Source organism: Eucyclogobius newberryi, unplaced genomic scaffold, assembly GCF_026437365.1.
Source record: "Eucyclogobius newberryi isolate DKJ021-1_F unplaced genomic scaffold, fEucNew1.0.hap1 SCAF_10, whole genome shotgun sequence".
NCBI lineage: Eukaryota > Metazoa > Chordata > Actinopteri > Gobiiformes > Gobiidae > Eucyclogobius > Eucyclogobius newberryi.
Window position 1 is genome coordinate 4,798,264 of NW_027315724.1, and position 17,220 is coordinate 4,815,483.

A 17,220-nucleotide genomic window follows, 5' to 3' on the forward strand; every position below is an offset into this window, starting at 1 on the left:
AAGGAAAAAAGGTGCAAATTTCCAAGATTTTGCCATTTCCCCATTGGTATAACATGGGAGGTCAGTGTCATCACTATGGCTACGCCGTACAAAATATGACATTGCCCTCGCCGACTTTTTGGATCGGGATGCCAAAATAGAATTTAGTGCAAAATTTCATACATTTTGGAAATGTGCTTGTTTTCCATGCAAAATAGTCAATAGTCAATGGTTTATCAATAGTAAATGTTCCGGCTTGGCCACATATACACCGTAGAACGTATAATAAAAATGCTGTCATTTTTTTTTGCCCGTGTCCTGAGGATGATTCTCCTCGTGATGATAACGCCCTAGGAGGAGTTTGTAAAGGAGTGAAGGGAAAATGAGAGGGATTTTGCAATTTTCCCATTGGAATAACATTGGGGGTTTCTGACAATCGCAACAGAAATATGGCATAGGTTGAATTGGCTTTTTGAGCAGGAAAACAAAATAGAGTTTGGATTTTCGGGAACTGCATTTCTTGCGCCCCATATAGAATTTAATCTTAATTTATTTATTTTTCCTCAATGAGAAGGTCCTGGCTTAAAAGTTTAACAACCGATGAAAATTTGGGTGAAATCGGACTTGGAATTTTCCAATTTGCGGCAACAACTTTGCGGCTTTGTAGACCGTAAAATGTATCAAAAACATTTTAATAACTTTAATGCCACGCAGACTTTGAGGCCAGTGGGCAAAATGCCAAAGCCAGAAATTAGAACTCAGTGAGCTCTAATTTTGCTCAGTAGCGCCACCTCAAAAATCGATTAACATCGGGCCAATTGGAGCCTGATGCCAAAAAAAGTTGCAGTAAAAATATCAGAATCAGAAAAGGTTTATTTCCATTGCCAAAGAACAATATATGATGATCACTCCTTGTTCCCGTTATGGGTGGTGTTGACTGAAGCCTATGACAGTTACTTTGGGGTGGGGTACACCCTGGACAGGGGCCAGCTCATCGCAGATGAGCAGGATAATGTGAGGACCTGTAATAGCCCATTCACACCGCTCTGTCAAAGCAGTTTACGTTCAAAGTCTCCTGGGCATCCAGAGTTTTTGCCGCGCGTTTTGAGCGTTTTTGTCGCGCAAATTCTGCGTTTGAGCGTCAGACGCTCTGGACGCTCTGGACACGTGTCCAAGGTGGCCAGAGTGTCCCAACGCAGAAAAGTTGGACAAAGCAGATTTTTTTTTGCGACCAAGGTGACGCAGCAACCAATCAAAGATTACGCTCCAGTGACGTACCAACGTCTACCCAGAAGAAGGACAAAAACAAACCTGCACTGATAAAAATCATCCAGCAGCAGCGCAAATGATGATATTCACCAAATTCTGAAGTATCCGGTGGACCCAGACAAGCCCCCGAGCCGATTGGCTCTGTTTTGGACTTTGTAAAGTAATTACACCAAACCCAGGTGTGCCATCGCACCAAGAGAACAGCCACACCGGGAAACAACTCCACTGCGCATGTGCTGGACATCTGCTGGTGACTGTATTTTTGGACGCGCGTCCAGATGAACAGGCGTTCAATTGGGCGGCCCGCGTGAATTTGGACGCCGTGGTCTGAACACAGCATAAAAAATTTATATTATGACCCGCCCTAAATGATTCAGTATGTCGGCCATATTGGATCAAACACGGCACTGACAAAAGTGCACTTTGTGGTACTTTTGGCATTTCCTACAACAGTTTTAATCGAAAACACTCAATGAAATCTTATACATTTGAAGCCGATACACTTTTGTGTGTGTGGTCATAGAAAATTTCAAACAAAACTTGAAATTTTGATAAAGTGTTTGTGAAGATTTATAAGCTGAACGCAATGTACTGGCCATCTATTAAAATGGCTCTCTAGTGCCCTCTCAGAATTAGATTTAGTTTTTAAATTCATGAAAGACAATATATTAGTCATGGACAATTGAAAACAATTACAAGTGGTTCCTTTGTGACGGGTATAATGGGACAAACGTGCCGTCTGTGTTGGCCCTGTGATGAGTTGGCCACTGTCCAGGATGTACCCCGCCTAAGGCTCGAAGTCACTGGGATAGGCTCCAGTCACCCGCGACCCCGAAAGGGAACAAGCGGTAGAAAATGGATGGATGGATAATGGGACAAAGTTTCGTGACTCCAGCGCGAGACTTTGTCCCACTTACAAAAGTTTACATTATTATTTTTATTTTTTATTCTTCTCCTACAAACCACACCAATTTTGACCCCCTGAACATTAACAAAAATGCAAGGTTCCATCCATCCATTTTCTACCACTTGTTCCCTTTCGGGGTCGCGGGTGACCGGAGCCTATCCCAGTGACTTCGGGCCTTAGGCGGGGTACACCCTGGACAGTGGCCAACTCGTCGCAGGTTGGTGAAAATTATTACTTTTTAAGTCCCTGTTAAAAAACAATCTTAAAATGGCTCAATAGCGCCCCCTCAAAGGCCAATACAACTTCTTGGTGAAAATTGTCGTAGACAGTTGAAATTCAACACATACATCCTCCTTGATGTATTGAACAAAAAAGCCAAAGACCATATCTCCATTTCATACTGTGTTAGCATGGCAACAGTAAAAATCAGCCATAGAAATGTATGGAAGTTTGGATTGATTGCCAACAAAATACATGTATTAATGTGATTTTTATATGAACCTACAGTACAGACCAAAAGTTTGGACACACACTGCAGAGTAAAGGCAAAAGGGCAAACAAGTGCTAAGCATCTCTGGGAACTCCTTCAAGACTGTTGAAGACCATTTCAGGTGATGACCTCTGACCTCTTGAAGCTCATCAAGAGAATGCCAAGAGTGTAATCAAAGCTAAAGGTTGCTACTTTGAAGAACCTAGAATACAAGACATATTTTCAGTTGTTTCACACTTTTTTTAAGTATATAATTCCACATGTGTTAATTCATAGTTTTGATGCCTTCAGTGTGAATCTACAATTTTCATTGTAATGAAAATAAAGAAAACTCTTTGAATGAGAAGGTGTGTCAAAACATTTGGTCTGTACTATACATTCAAGGTCTGTGAAAATATACATATTTTTTGTATCCAAAAAAATGAACATCGCAAAATGACTCGCAATTTTCTTAAGTATTAAAACTTGCATATCTGCAGGCAATGTCCGATTTTCCGGCACAAATATATATTTTTTTTGCAGAATTATGAGTTGAATACAATGTTATAGCTATATTTTACAAAAGCTCTACAGCAACCCCTTGAACATTTAAATTAAGTGAAAAAATGTACTTTGACGTAGACAATTAATATTTGGCACAGACATTATTCTTCCCATTCTGAACAAAAAAGCCAAAGACAGCATAGCTCTAACTGCAGGCATGTTAAGGTGGCAACTTGACAGATCTCGTCATTGACTAACATGGGTTTTGGTTTGCAAGTATTTTAAATGGTAGGAAAAATGTGACTTTGTAATAAACAGCTGACATTTGGCACATCACACTGTACATAAAAGTCAATGGGGACATAACCATCTCGAAAATGTGAAATATCGAAAATGTTGAATGAAGTTGAATAAATTTGGTACAATTTGTGGGGGATAGGTGATGTAGGGGGTGTAGAGGTGTGCTCTTATCAGTGGCTCATACCCCACGCTCGCTGTGGCCTTCTCCTCTCTTTTGCTTTACAAATAAAGTGAGGAAAATAAGTATTTGAACACCCTGCAGTTTTGCAAGTTCTCCCACTTAGAAATTATGGAGGGGTTTGAAATTTCCATTCACCACAGCGAGTCAAAATCTAAAATAAATTTAAATAAAAAAAAAACAGAAATCATTTTTTTTTTTTTTTATGTATTTGTACGTCATTGCTGCAAAATAAGTATTTGAACACCTTAGAGAATCAATATTTATATTTGGTACAGAAGCCTGTGTTTACAATTTCAGGTGTAGTTCTTGTTTGTACACACTGCAGCAGGGAGTTTGGCCCACTTCTCCACACAGATCTTCTCTGTTGCTCAGCTGTCGCTGAGCAACAGAGAAGGAAGGGAAGACCAATGATGAAAGGGACCGCACTGGATCTCAGATGAGAGTAAACATGGGACAGGCTTTTGCTCACTGGCATCAGATAAGAGAGAGGCTGCACCTCGGATTATCTTTATGAGTCTTTGTTATTGTACAGGTAAATTAGTCTTTTTTATGTTTTTGGCTTTGGTACGTGCTGCTTATATTTACTAGTTGGTTTACTGCCATCATTGTGTGAAATCTGTCGATAATTAATGACAAACTAATAAGCTAAGGCCTTAAAAAAATAACACTGTCGCTACACAAATGGTTAGCTACAGTACTATGTAGTGTACACTTTGCTAAAGTCGGAGTAGATTATAGCTTTGTCATGGAAAATTACATAGCAAACTTGTTTTTTTCTCTACATAAAACTTAGACTTCTTTGTCTGCCCAGCTGTGAACGCAAAGCAAAGGACACGGAACGCACCTTCCTCAAATACCAAATATCTGCCTTGATGGGTAAGTGCAATCAACACAATCATTTTCAATTATTGCATCCAATTATTGTGCGAGGAAAATATAAGACATTCCTTGCATGTTTGGCATGCCAAAGCTCAGACGCAAGTTATTCCAACTTTCTGAGTCCTTTTGGTACTTTCTTATTTTAAGTAGAATAATTGCAATTGAAAAGTGAATAGTTTTTGATTCAGGCTGCAAATATAAAGGACCAGCCTCCACTCATGCCCAGTGATGTTTAAAAGTAACTAATTACTTTACCTCATTATTGCCCTGGAAATTCTATGTGTTACATTATTGCGCTATATAACGCGTAAGAGTACTCATGCGTTGCCAATAATAAACATTACTATATAGCCTATAGTTTGCAGACAATCGCTTTGCGTCACTGAACACAGTAACAATCATCAAAACATCAAATACATATGTTAAAGGTTGAATGGACGATTTTTTTGGCCCAAATCTGAGTCTTCTGTCCATTAGTCCTGCCACGTGTCAATCATAAAACGCACCTACCGCTCACCTGCAGCCGCGTGCGGCTCGTCCCACATTTTCGCGTGTCTAAGCGCATTGATCTATTATAATATAGTTCCCTCAGTGTACAGGACAAAATTAGGACGAGTTCGAGCTGACTCATGAAGAGACGGAAATCTACGGGAGACGAGAGATGCGATGCGATCCGTCGCGCTAATAAACAAACGCACGTGTGTGTTTTATCAGTCCACACGGGGGAGTGGCATGAGCACGGGGGAGTGGCATGAGCACGGGGGAGTGGCATGTGCACGGGGGAGTGGCATGAGCACGGGGGAGTGGCGCCTGCGTTCTCAAATCGCCGAAAAATCGTCCATTGCGCCTTTAAGTATATGCATTTGACTGAGCTTTATTTATTGTTGACAGATTACCACAATACAATGCCATACAATAAACATGTGTAGGCCGGTATTTTCCGGACTATAAGTTGCGGAGTATAAATCGCACCCCAAATCACTAAATCCATTGAATTCTTCTTCCCCTGTGTCACTTCTGAACAACTCCACAAACTCCAGAGGCAGAGAAAGTGCCAATTCTTTTTCTGCATCACTTAGAGCCAAGAGCGCCCTCTTGCAGTTGTCAGTGTGAAAATAACAAATAACATCACATATAAGTTGCTCTGGAGTATAAGTCGCACCCCGGCCAAAACTATGAAAAAGGGAAAGTCCGGAAAATACGGTAGTGAATTAGCAAGAACACTGACGGACAACAACAGAACACACTTGTTTTAGCAATGTGGTTTATTTAAATCAAACTCACCGCTTTGCCGTTACCCCAGCTACAAAATAGTGGTTAAAGGAGGAGGAGTTTTACAAAATGTGTATATGAACGTATATTTCTCTTTGACGTGAGAACAAGAGTCACTAGTCACTAGACATCAGCGCGCAATCCGCCTCTGCACACGTCTGTGCAGAGCGTATCTGCACAGATGCTCTGGTTGGCTCTTTTCTATCTTTAACGATGGACCCAGTCTAGTCTGCCCCTCCCTAGATTTAGCTTTCACTAAACTAATTGTCCCAAACAAAACTCTGCCAAAGCTTTTAGTGTTAAAACTCGCTCTTGATCAGAGGGTAGGTGCGCCAGGCTCTTCTGGACTTTGCAGTGGCCTTAGTGCCGACTGACAATCCAACCAGCGAGTGTTCTGACCCTCTTCCCAGGCTCCTGCTCTGCTGCTGTGTGTGGACATCGGCACAATGGTGCTGGGAGGAATTATTTATGTTCGGTTGTAATTGTGTTTAAATAATGGTTTTAGAATCATAAAGAATTTCTCTAAAGAAATACCTTTTAATTTAAAGAAATTTAAAAAGGTGCTGTTCTCAGGCCAGGCCGTGAAATAGACGGGGGCCCGCGGTTTGAATGAGGAGGGGGACACACCTGTCCCATGGCATCAGTACGACAAGGAGGCTGGATTGTTGTACTGCACGGTGTGTTTGGCTTTTCCTCAAAAGGGATACAACAAGCCACAGGTACTTTGGTATTTAAAAGAACTCTTACAAGCGTCTATTTTAAAAATATTGATACTTGATTTGTTCCCCGACAAGAAGATTATGATTCAGAATATTTCTTATTTTAAAAATAATACTCAGGTTACTTTGTAGAATGTGATTTTATTTATTCCTGCTGCAGAACATATAAGATCTCCTTGTGTCAAATGCTGTAAACAGTATTTATTTTGTATCTAAGAAACATTATATTAAATTAAACAGTATTAAAGATCATGATCTCTGGTTTATAGGAATTCAGTATTTGTGCTCTTCATATCAAATAAAAGATAAAAGTACTTTAAATTGTTTTACATGCTAATAACCAGGTTTAAAACAACACATTTATCTTGTTCTTATGACGCCGCGATGCCTCACGCGCTTGTGGGCCCGTGAAATTGCTGGGGGGCCCCTAACTTTTTTAACCGACTCTGGCACCAGCAGGAGGCCGCTCCATGTTTAGTCCTGACTCTGGCACCAGCAGGAGGCCGGTCCATGTTTAGTCCTGACTCTGGCACCAGCAGGAGGCCGGTCCATGAGGTCCTTGGACTAAGAATTGGTTCATATGGCATCGACATGTCCAAGATGTAATCTGGTGCTAGGCCATGGAAAGACTTGTACAAAAGCAAAAATATATTCTCTGAGCCACAGGGGGCAGTGCAGAGACCTGAGAACAGGACTAATGTGATCATACTTCCTGGTTCTAGTCAGGACCCGAGCAGCAGCGTTCTGGATGAACTGCAGCTGTTTTACAGCTCGTTTGGAGAGGCCAGTGAACGGGCGTTACAGTAGTCTAATCTACTGGAGACAAACTCATGGATAAGTCTCTCCAAGTCTGGTTTAGACACTATATTTTTGATTTTGGCAATGATTTTTTTGGCGGTGTAGGAGGAATGTTCATTTTATATTTTAGTGTTAATGGCACATTGAGTCCAGTTAAGTGGTCAAAGATATTGACAAAGATGAAAAAAGAGACAATTGATATTATATACCTACAAGAAACCCATTTAACAGACTTTACTATTCCTCATACAGGGGCGAACATAAAAGGGTAGTGGCCATAATGATTTCAAGCAGAATAGCCTTTGAACAGAGTTTTGAACACAAAGATAAAGATAGCAGATTAGTACCGGTCAAAGGAAATATTAATGGAAGTGTGTGTTGCCCATGTGAGCGGCACTGCCGTTGTTATCTCACTTCGGTCCAGTAGACACTCCATTGGTTTGAATGGAGAACGAGGGAAAATTATTGCAGCTAAATATGCTATGAAGTAGTAAATTTGTGTAAAATATCCAATGTTCATGTGCACCAACAAGACAACAACGCACAGATTCCCTGGGCGGCCCAAAAACGGCTTTTTAGTCTGGGTAGGACTTATTTTCTCTGGAGGTCGGCAGCCCTATGTTAGCTAATACAATCAGAAGAAGGATTATGTCGTATGGTGGCGCCCAGATGGGTTTTTGGGATAAGGTGATTAGAAGTGCCCAGGATATTGAGGTTCATCATAATCATCTGTTGGATGCCAAAACTCAGTCGTCTCAGATTTGCATATTCTTACATCCCTTTGATTACAAGCTAAAAACTCAATTTTGCAAACAATGGGGACATACCACCACTTTAATGAGCTTTTAACCCTGTTAAAACAGTATTTCCTTAACATTAATTGTTATAAAATGAATGATTGATTCCTGCATGTTTTAGTAATCCTGTATTGCCCTGCAACTGAGGCTCGGGTGCTTCGACTGATAGATGTAGAGTTCTAAAAGGACAACTTTATAGCAACTTTTCAAAAATAAAGCATGTACATGACAATCTGCTGCTTGTTTCGGTGAACTGTCCCTATGAAGGATTATCAGTTCTGCAGGTTTGAATAGGCCAATGGACCTTTTAGACCCATTTTAGATCAATATTGTGATATAAAAGGAGCAAAATGTAAAGCAATTATCTACTTCTACTACTGTTATAGTGCAATACTGAGTACCATCATTTTCGGGCTGTACGCTCCTGAATAAAGAAAAGAAATAAGCCGAAGGTGAGATATTTACACATATTGTCACATATTGTTACACTTATTGTGATATTTACATGGTCAGGTCTGCCCAAGAAAGTCTCATTTCAATGCGGCAGGTTCTAAAGTGCAGACTGCTGTACATCGCAAGTCCGCGCTCCACGTATGTCTTTGCGTTCAACCAGATTCACTTCACTATATTCACTTCATCATTAGACAAATTTCTCTGTGAAAAAGAGTCTGATTGTAATAAAAAACACAGCGTTTTGAAGCTTAAAATACAGAGAACACGGCGTGTCCCCTGGACAGTGCTTCCACTGTCCATTGAAGTCTTCCCCGGTGGCCGTTAGCCAATACAAATCTGCACAGTTCAAAACGTGAGGGGAAAAGTAACGGCTTAAAGTTAGAAAAATAATATTTTGGTATCTGAAAAAAAGCACAATCGTTAATTTGTGTTGGTTTTTACCTTCAGCAGAGTCCGTATTGTCACTGTGTGCTCGTGTGTCATCCTGCTCTACATCGTCATGGTCACTAGAGGCGAGCTCGTCCTGGGTGACGTCCTGCTCCTGGCAGTGGCCGTCTGTGGACGCAGGGGGCAAAAGCTCTTGGACCAGGTCACACAGAAGATCTCCTTTCACCCCTGTTGGATGACACAACACAGAGGTAAGAAAGGAAAGGATACATGTTCTTCACTGTGACGCACGCTCACACCAGCAGCACTGTTAAGGAATGAACAGTTAGAGTATTCCCTTTACAACATACAACTTTTTTAAAAAATCATAAAATCTTTTTAGAATTGTCTCTCACATAGGAAACGCAGCTACAATAAAAAATTCAGACCCCTCCATAATTTATAAGTGGGAGAATTTCCAAAATCCCATATTTTTAACTATATTCCATCAAATATTTTCTGTTTCACAGAAATGTTAACATTTGCACTCTATAAAATAAGCCCAGTGTTCATTAAGTGCACGTGAGTTGTGTTTTTCAGAAATGCGTGAAAACGGGAGTTTTCCAGTCAGGGTTCAGAGCCCACCACAGCAGGGTTCAGAGCCCACCACGGCAGGGTTCAGAGCCCACCACGGCAGGGTTCAGAGCCCAGCACGGCAGGGTTCAGAGCCCACCACAGCAGGGTTCAGAGCCCACCACAGCAGGGTTCAGAGCCCACCACAGCAGGGTTCAGAGCCCACCACGGCAGGGTTCAGAGCCCACCACGGCAGGGTTCAGAGCCCAGCACGGCAGGGTTCAGAGCCCACCACAGCAGGGTTCAGAGCCCACCACAGCAGGGTTCAGAGCCCACCACAGCAGGGTTCAGAGCCCACCATAGGAGCCCACCACAGCAGGGTTCAGAGCCCACCACAGCAGGGTTCAGAGCACACCACAGCAGGGTTCAGAGCCCACCACAGCAGGGTTCAGAGCCCACCACAGCAGGGTTCAGAGCCCACCACAGCAGGGTTCAGAGCCCACCACAGCAGGGTTCAGAGCCCACCACAGCAGGGTTCAGAGCCCACCACACTGAAACTGCACTAGTTAAAGTCACAAATGATTTGTTCTTAGCTGCAGATGATGGACTGGTCTCAGTCCTGGTTCTGTTGGACCTCAGCGCAGCGTTTGACACCATTGACCACAACATTCTACTGCAGAGGTTGGAATGTGATGTAGGTGTCAGAGGCCCCGCCCTCAGCTGGTTTAAATCCTATTTATCGGATAGCTACTAATTTGTTCATGTAAACCAGAGCTCCTCACCTTGTTCTAAAGTAACATACGGTGTGCCACAGGGGTCAGTACTCGGTCCAATTCTGTTTACTCTTTATATGCTGCCGTTAGGTCACATGATCAGGTCACATGGCATTAACTTCCACTGCTCTGCAGACGACATTCAGTTGTATTTATCAATGAACCTGATCAGAGCGATCAAGTAGACAAACTTTATCTGAGCAAATAAAGTTTGTCACACTGGACAATGTTAGTGAAGCCTCCAGTTCTACTGTAAGAAACCTGTGAGTCTTATTTGACCAGGAGCTCTCATTTAAAGCTCATATAAATCAAGCTTGTAAAAAAGACTATTTCCATCTGTGCAATATAGATCAAAGCAGAAAAATCCTGCCTAAAAGCGATGCTGAAAACCTTGCTTCCATCCATGCATTTGTAACATTTAGATTAGACTGTAACTCCTGCTCACAGCAGGTCCTAAAAGCTCCATAAAAAGCTTTCAATTGGTCCAAAATGCAGCAGCAAGATTACTAACAGGAACTAAAAGAAGAGAGCACATTACGCCGGTGCTGGAGTCTCTTCACTGGCTCGTTGAGTTTAGAATCAAATTTAAAATCCTACTCCTGACTTACAAACAACTAACAAATACAACTACCGTATTTCAGGACTATAAGTCACACCGGAGTATAAGTCACACCGGAGTATGAAATGCGGTTGCAAGTGTGAAAATAACAAATCATATCACACATAAGTCGCTCCGGAGTATAAGTATATAAGTATAAATATAAGTATAAGTCTCACCCCGGTGTGATTTTGGGAATTACAAAAATAAATTGAATTGAAAATAATTGTTAGTTTCAGCCCTAGTGAAGATTGCCTTTTATTTCAGTTCTTGCTCCCGTCACGCTGTGAGCCGTGACAGGAGTTTGTCCATGTCTGAGCTGCTGCTGTGATGACTGTTCTGTGCAGCTCATGTTTTTCTGCATGTAAGTGTTGTTATCAGCTCAATGCAGAGCGAGCAGACCGCCTGACTCCTCTGCTGACTTTACCTCACTATTTCCACGGTTTACAGTCACTGAGTTGAGATTGTGTCACTCACAGTATGTGTCATGTTAAAGGAGCAGCCACAGTCATTGCTGCAGATGCCCACACATTTCTCTGTTACACAAAGCAGGAAAAGTCCAAATAAACCTGTAGAACAGGGGTGCACAAGGTGTGGGTCCACGAGCAAAACATGGCCCTCCAGGGGGTCTAATTTGGCTCGCGAAGAGTGGCTTCGTGGCTACATTAGCGTGTCGGAAAGAAAGCAATCATACCTATGTAATTCAGTCTGCAGCCAATAGATGGAACCAGAAGATAATTTCTCAGCGTGGGAAAATCCAGTCACATGATGCCACAGTAAAGGTACTCAAGAGCACGTTTGAAGGCAAATACCAGTACAAATAATGCATCAAATTTGCCCAGTCCAGTGTCTCTCCAGCCTCATACTTCTCTCTCCGCTGTACATGTCCTCAAAGGCAAACTCCATGTCCCTCTGCAGCTCCAGCTCGGCCTCTTGTCTCCTGTAGAGTGGCTCAAAGATTTGCCTGGGTATGTTCACCACCCTCCGCCTCCTCCGAAGATGATCAGTCTGCTGCAGGTGCTCCAGCTCGCCCAACAGACGCCCGCGGTCCTGAGCCAACGGGACAACATAGACTCAGCACAGGGTCTCAGGACACTGGGACAGTCTTTCACAGGATGTGCAACAGGCCATGTGTTTGGTTGTGCTTATGAGTGAAATGTGTCTGCAGTTTCTCCTTTTAATTCATCTTAAAATCACTATTTATGCTTTTATTTGTTTGGATTGTGATTTTAATGTATTTTGAATGTCTGTAAAATACTTGCATTTTGTACAAATTGTGCTCTACAAATACATTTTGATTGATTAATAATAATAATAATAAATAGAAAACAAGAGAACCCGAAAGAACACATTAATAACAGAACATAGAAGGGTACCTTAAATAGGAATGATTTTAAAGAAGACATGTTATTTTGTGTAATGTGTCTGAGGTAATGCCTGTTCTGTTGGTGTACATATTTGACAATGTTGTATTTTAACTTTTTTTATGATAAAAGATTTTGGTTTGGGTAATTTTGAAAAATACATCCCTTGCACATTCTGTATTGTGAGTAGAGATGGACCTGCTGGAGCTGCTCCCTCCGCAGAGCCTGCTTCCCTCTGAGACAAGCCTTCTCCTGCTGCTCCTCTCTCCTCATCAGGCTCAATCTCTGCATCTCCAGCTCCTCCTCTGAACATGTGCGAGGCTAAACAACAAAACACATGTAAGTAGTTACACAAACACGTATATAGACAGGACAGGACATAGGAACATTTTAAAGTTTAACATAGTACACGTTTTGAGCCTTTCCAAATACCACATGACCTCTCCAGAGTGACATTAGTCAGATGACAGTCCAAGAACAGAGGCGATGGGCTCCGGGGCCCGTCTGAGACCTGCATATACTTCAGAGCTGAGCAGAGTTTAGTCAATATCATTATTAAGGATGAAGTGTATTAAAACTAGGTCCATGCAAAGTTAGGCCTCATTCTGAGACTGGCTTTTAGGAATATGTGTGTTTCTACCAAAATGTCTATTCCACGGAATGTAAGGGGCCCACATCTGATTAACTACCGAATGGGAGATGTCTCCATTGGCTGCGAGGCCTTGAGATGCCTTGTGTACATCTGTGTAAGCGCATGATCTCATTTCTGTAACTTCTCCCCTGGTGCTACCCAAATAAGGATACCTTTACATCTTGTTCTCTCATTGGCTAATCCGTTGGTACATGGATAGGGTCATACCTGTCAGATATTGTTTATCGGTCTTTGTGCGTCTTCAGTATATAAAGGCGAGATACGCCCAGAGACGAGGTTCGTCTTCCTGATCACCAGCGGACCCAGGGCGCTGTTTTCTGCTGTCCTGTATTTGACACTGCTTTCTCTGTAAATAAACTACCTTGAAAAGATTGCAGAGCTTTGTCAACGTGAATCCTTTGTCTACACCCTACGCCCCAAACGAGCATTGATCCAGCCACCACAAAATGGCGTCACGACCACAAAATGTCGACACGACAAGGATTTTTTTAACCTTTGCGAGGTTGTTTTGGGTCTTCCGGGTCGTGCGCAGCACGTCACTGGAGCCTCATCTCTGATTGGCTGCTGCACCGCGTCCGACGCAGAAAAGTTGGACAAAGCTCAACTTTTCCGCGTCCGGCGCTTTGGACGTGCGTCCAGAGCGTCCGACGCCCCCGACGCAACGCCGAAAACGCAGGAATCGTACGCAGGACACGTTTGAGGCGCGTTTACATAGACTTTGAATGTAAACTGGATCTCGATTATGATATTCAGGCTGAATTTTTGATAGGGAAAATGATAAGAAAAAGCAGACTTGATATTCATTTTCAAATATTAACTGACATAAGATCTAATCATCGACTTGATCGGTCCAATCGAACCGAGTTGGCTTGTATTGTCTCTCTCTCTCTGAGCGCTGTATAAGTGTATTCACAATACACTTATACAGAAGCAAAAGACGCTGAACGACGCATCTCAACCTCGCCTGTAGAGGCGCTGTGTACAATATCAGCCAAAGAAATGACAGGGAAACATGAGGAAGAAGCCAGAGATCTGCCTGATCTGCTTTGCACAAACAAACCTGGAGCAGGACTTTAGCAGTGTTTGGATTAATTCTTTAGCTTTTGCAAATTTGCCCCACAACCTGTGCCACAAGTGCACAACCTGTGCCACATGTGCGGCTCAGTATGAGCTACAGCCGAGGCAGAGCACGGACATGTGTTTCACGTCAGGACAGGTGAGTACGAGGTGGGGTGAATACCCTGGATCGCTCAGAATGCCCAGGGTAAAGAAAATGTGAGAAAAATCTCAACTGTTTTAAAAAAAAAACAGGCTCTGAAAGGTTTGGCTTCATCACATTTACATGTACAGCTCATTACTGGCTGAATATAGGCCACTTTTTCCCCATTAAAGACAACTAAAGCGTTGTTTTCTACGTTTAGTTCCATTTATCTTATAAAATTGTTATTTTTGTATCATCAGTGATTGTAATTAAACCAGACTTTGATCTGCTCCTGTTATTTTCAGCCTTCCTGCATGTCAGTTGTCTCAGGAGTTTCTTTTGATCCTGGACCTCACGTGCATCTCAGCGTGGCTCACTTCATGGTCAATTCCCATTTTTGTACCGCTCATTGGTTAGTTTCCTTTCACAATTCAGACAAACCACACCAGAGTTCTATTCAATAAGGACCAAGACAGACTTTTCCATCCTGACCAGAGTTCGCTTCTTTGGATCAGAGTTCGATTGCGCATTCACAATTACTAAAACGAACCAAACCATCCAAGCAAACGAAGCCAAACTAATCTAAAGCTTAGTTTGCTTTTCTTCTTATTTTTGAAGGATTTTTTTTGCTCATTGGTTTTATTAGACAGGACAGCTTAGCGTGAAATGGGGATGAGAGAAAAGGGTGCAGTAAATCCATTTTGACAAACTTTCATAATGCTTTTGTTTGGTTAAGAGCATTTTCTTTGCTCATGTTCACTATTTCTTGAAAGTTCAGATCATTAATTTCTCCTTTTATCTTTTTAATTTCCTGTAGCATCTGATGATTCCCCTTCATGGTATGTTTTAACTCCAACAATTTGAGTTATTCTTGTAGATCATTTAGCTTTAGTTCCCTTTGTTTCTTTTTGACAAAGCAATGGCCCCGGTCAAAACGGCTTTGGCAGCGTCTCAAATGATGGATCCATATAAAGCAATTACATTATTAGTTCAGACAAATAAAACATGTTTCAATATAAAAAGAGGACATTGAAAAAAAAAATAATACATATTTTTACACGGTTACTCGGTTCAAATGCCCTCCTTCGTCTGCCCGAGTATAATTTTTTAAGCTTTCGATGTTCTATGTCGCTTAATTGTGTTTCTGATAAATATACAATGTCATTTTTTTTTCTTTTCTCATTTTTGTTCATATCTTTGATTGTTTGATTGGGTTCAATACGCCATTAACATTAAAGGGTGCTATTTGGGTTGATTGTATTGATTTTGCCATCTTACATGTCAATCTCCCACATTTAGCACTTCGGTGAGTGGATTAGACACAGAGTTAAAGTGCAGAGCAAACAACCAAAATAGAGCATACAGTCCGATGTGAAAAACTAATCACGCAGCAGCAATCATCATTCTCTTCAGATTAACAACTTGAACTCACATATCCCATGTTGATGTTCCAGCTCGATATTCAGTTCTCTGTGTTTTGCATGTTCCTGAGGAGCACCCTCGCCTCTCCTGGTGTTTTGAGCATGTAAAACCTCATAATCAGGCCTCGTGGTTTATCAGCTGCTTGTCTCGTTCCATAGTGAAGGGGGACCGCAACTTCAGAGCCCGTAATTAGCTCTGGGAGTGATTTCTTAAGGAATCTTTTAGTGTTGTCTCTTTCTCCCTCCGGTAGGCCCAAAAGTCTGATATGATTCCTGCGGGACCTGGACTCCAAATCCAGGATCTTACTTTTCATATTATTGACCTCTGTACACAGCGCCACCTTGGCCCGAAGCACCTGCCGCTCATTCATATTGTCTGGAATCTGTTCCTCCACCTCATCTCCTCCCATTTTCAGCTCATTTATTTCACATCAAATTTGGTCGAATCGGGCTGCACCGTGCACAGCTCTCATTTCAGCTGTCACTGACATGTCACAGTGCATTTCACGCGTCATAAGAGTGAAATGCACTGGGTAAAGGTAAAGTTATCTCCTCTCCTCCTTCCAACAGGGAAGAGCCTGGCCGAGCGCCAGGGGAGGCGGGCTGTTTTCCATCGGAGGCATGGATCGTCAGCTCTGTTTGTTTAGCTCCTGTTGCGTTACAAGTCTTGTGTTTTCCATGTTTACTCCTCCCCTGCTCCTTGTTTCTTGGGATTATGTGGATGGAACGGTGATTTTTAAGGCAAATTCCGGTGGCAGTGGAGTGTTTGACTCTAGGCTGACATTATAACCGGAAGTCCTAGTTTGCTTTTCTATTGAAAAAAAAATGGCGATAAATACTTTTTGGTGAGGCTAGAAAATGGTATAATTGGAAAACGTACCCAGTGAGTAAACGTATATCTAATAGCAAAGTATGAGTACAGCATCATGACTAAAGGCTTACCTGTGAGGAGGCCGTCTCTCTGTCCACCAGCATCTCAGGCATGTGATAATGTGTTTCCACGAAGGAACTGGCATCATATCTTTTGACCATATGTTGTGCTTTACAAATGGCTTCCTACAGGAGAAGAAAAAGTTCTGGTTCAAGTTCCCAAATATGTGTATACATGTCTGTCAATAAACCAAAAAATATTACACCACTGAAATGTGTGTAAGACGACCACAGTAATGGAGGGCGAATTCTAGTGATTTCATGAGCCAAAATTTAGAAAAGCCATATTATACTTTATGGATTCTATGGTTTTGACCCTGTTACAACTGTGTTCCCTCATCATTAGTCAGGCCGCAGTTATTTTATTACTTGGTTTACAGGCGGACAAAATATAAATATAATTTCAAAATATTTTTTTATAATATATAGGAGCGCTGAGTGCTGGCCACTGTGGTGACGCCATTTTAAATACCCATCATGCATCGCGCATACGCACATAGTATCAGTACAATGCTTTCCAAAATAAATTACTCCCGCAGGATTTTGGCGAAAAAGTTTCCTCACGCGCTCTTATCTTTTGACTTAATACCGCTTTTTATATTTCATTTAATGCTATTTTGCGTTGTTGACGGTACTTTATAAAAATATTTTTATAATTATTTATTTTATTTATAATATATACATATATAATTAGAAATCAATAATCTAAGTGCTGCGGATCCGCAAACCAAGTAATAAAATAACCGCAGCCTTAACTCATAGTTCTAATGACTTCATGCATGTTTGAGTTGAGCCTGTTACTCCTGCATTTAAGG

General features: G+C 41.8%; 1 protein-coding gene across 1 annotated transcript in view; it reads right to left on the minus strand.

Annotated features, from left to right (window-relative positions):
* cep295 (centrosomal protein 295) overlaps positions 1–17,220 on the minus strand; it is an 85,505-nt gene that overhangs the window by 50,263 nt on the left and 18,022 nt on the right. Inside the window, exons 5-8 of the mRNA XM_072460073.1 lie at positions 16,418–16,531; positions 12,400–12,522; positions 11,704–11,887; positions 8,969–9,142 (exon numbers count right to left, since the gene is read on the minus strand). Of these exons, the coding sequence (XP_072316174.1) occupies positions 8,969–9,142; positions 11,704–11,887; positions 12,400–12,522; positions 16,418–16,531 (595 nt within the window). The remainder of the gene's footprint in view (positions 1–8,968; positions 9,143–11,703; positions 11,888–12,399; positions 12,523–16,417; positions 16,532–17,220) is intronic.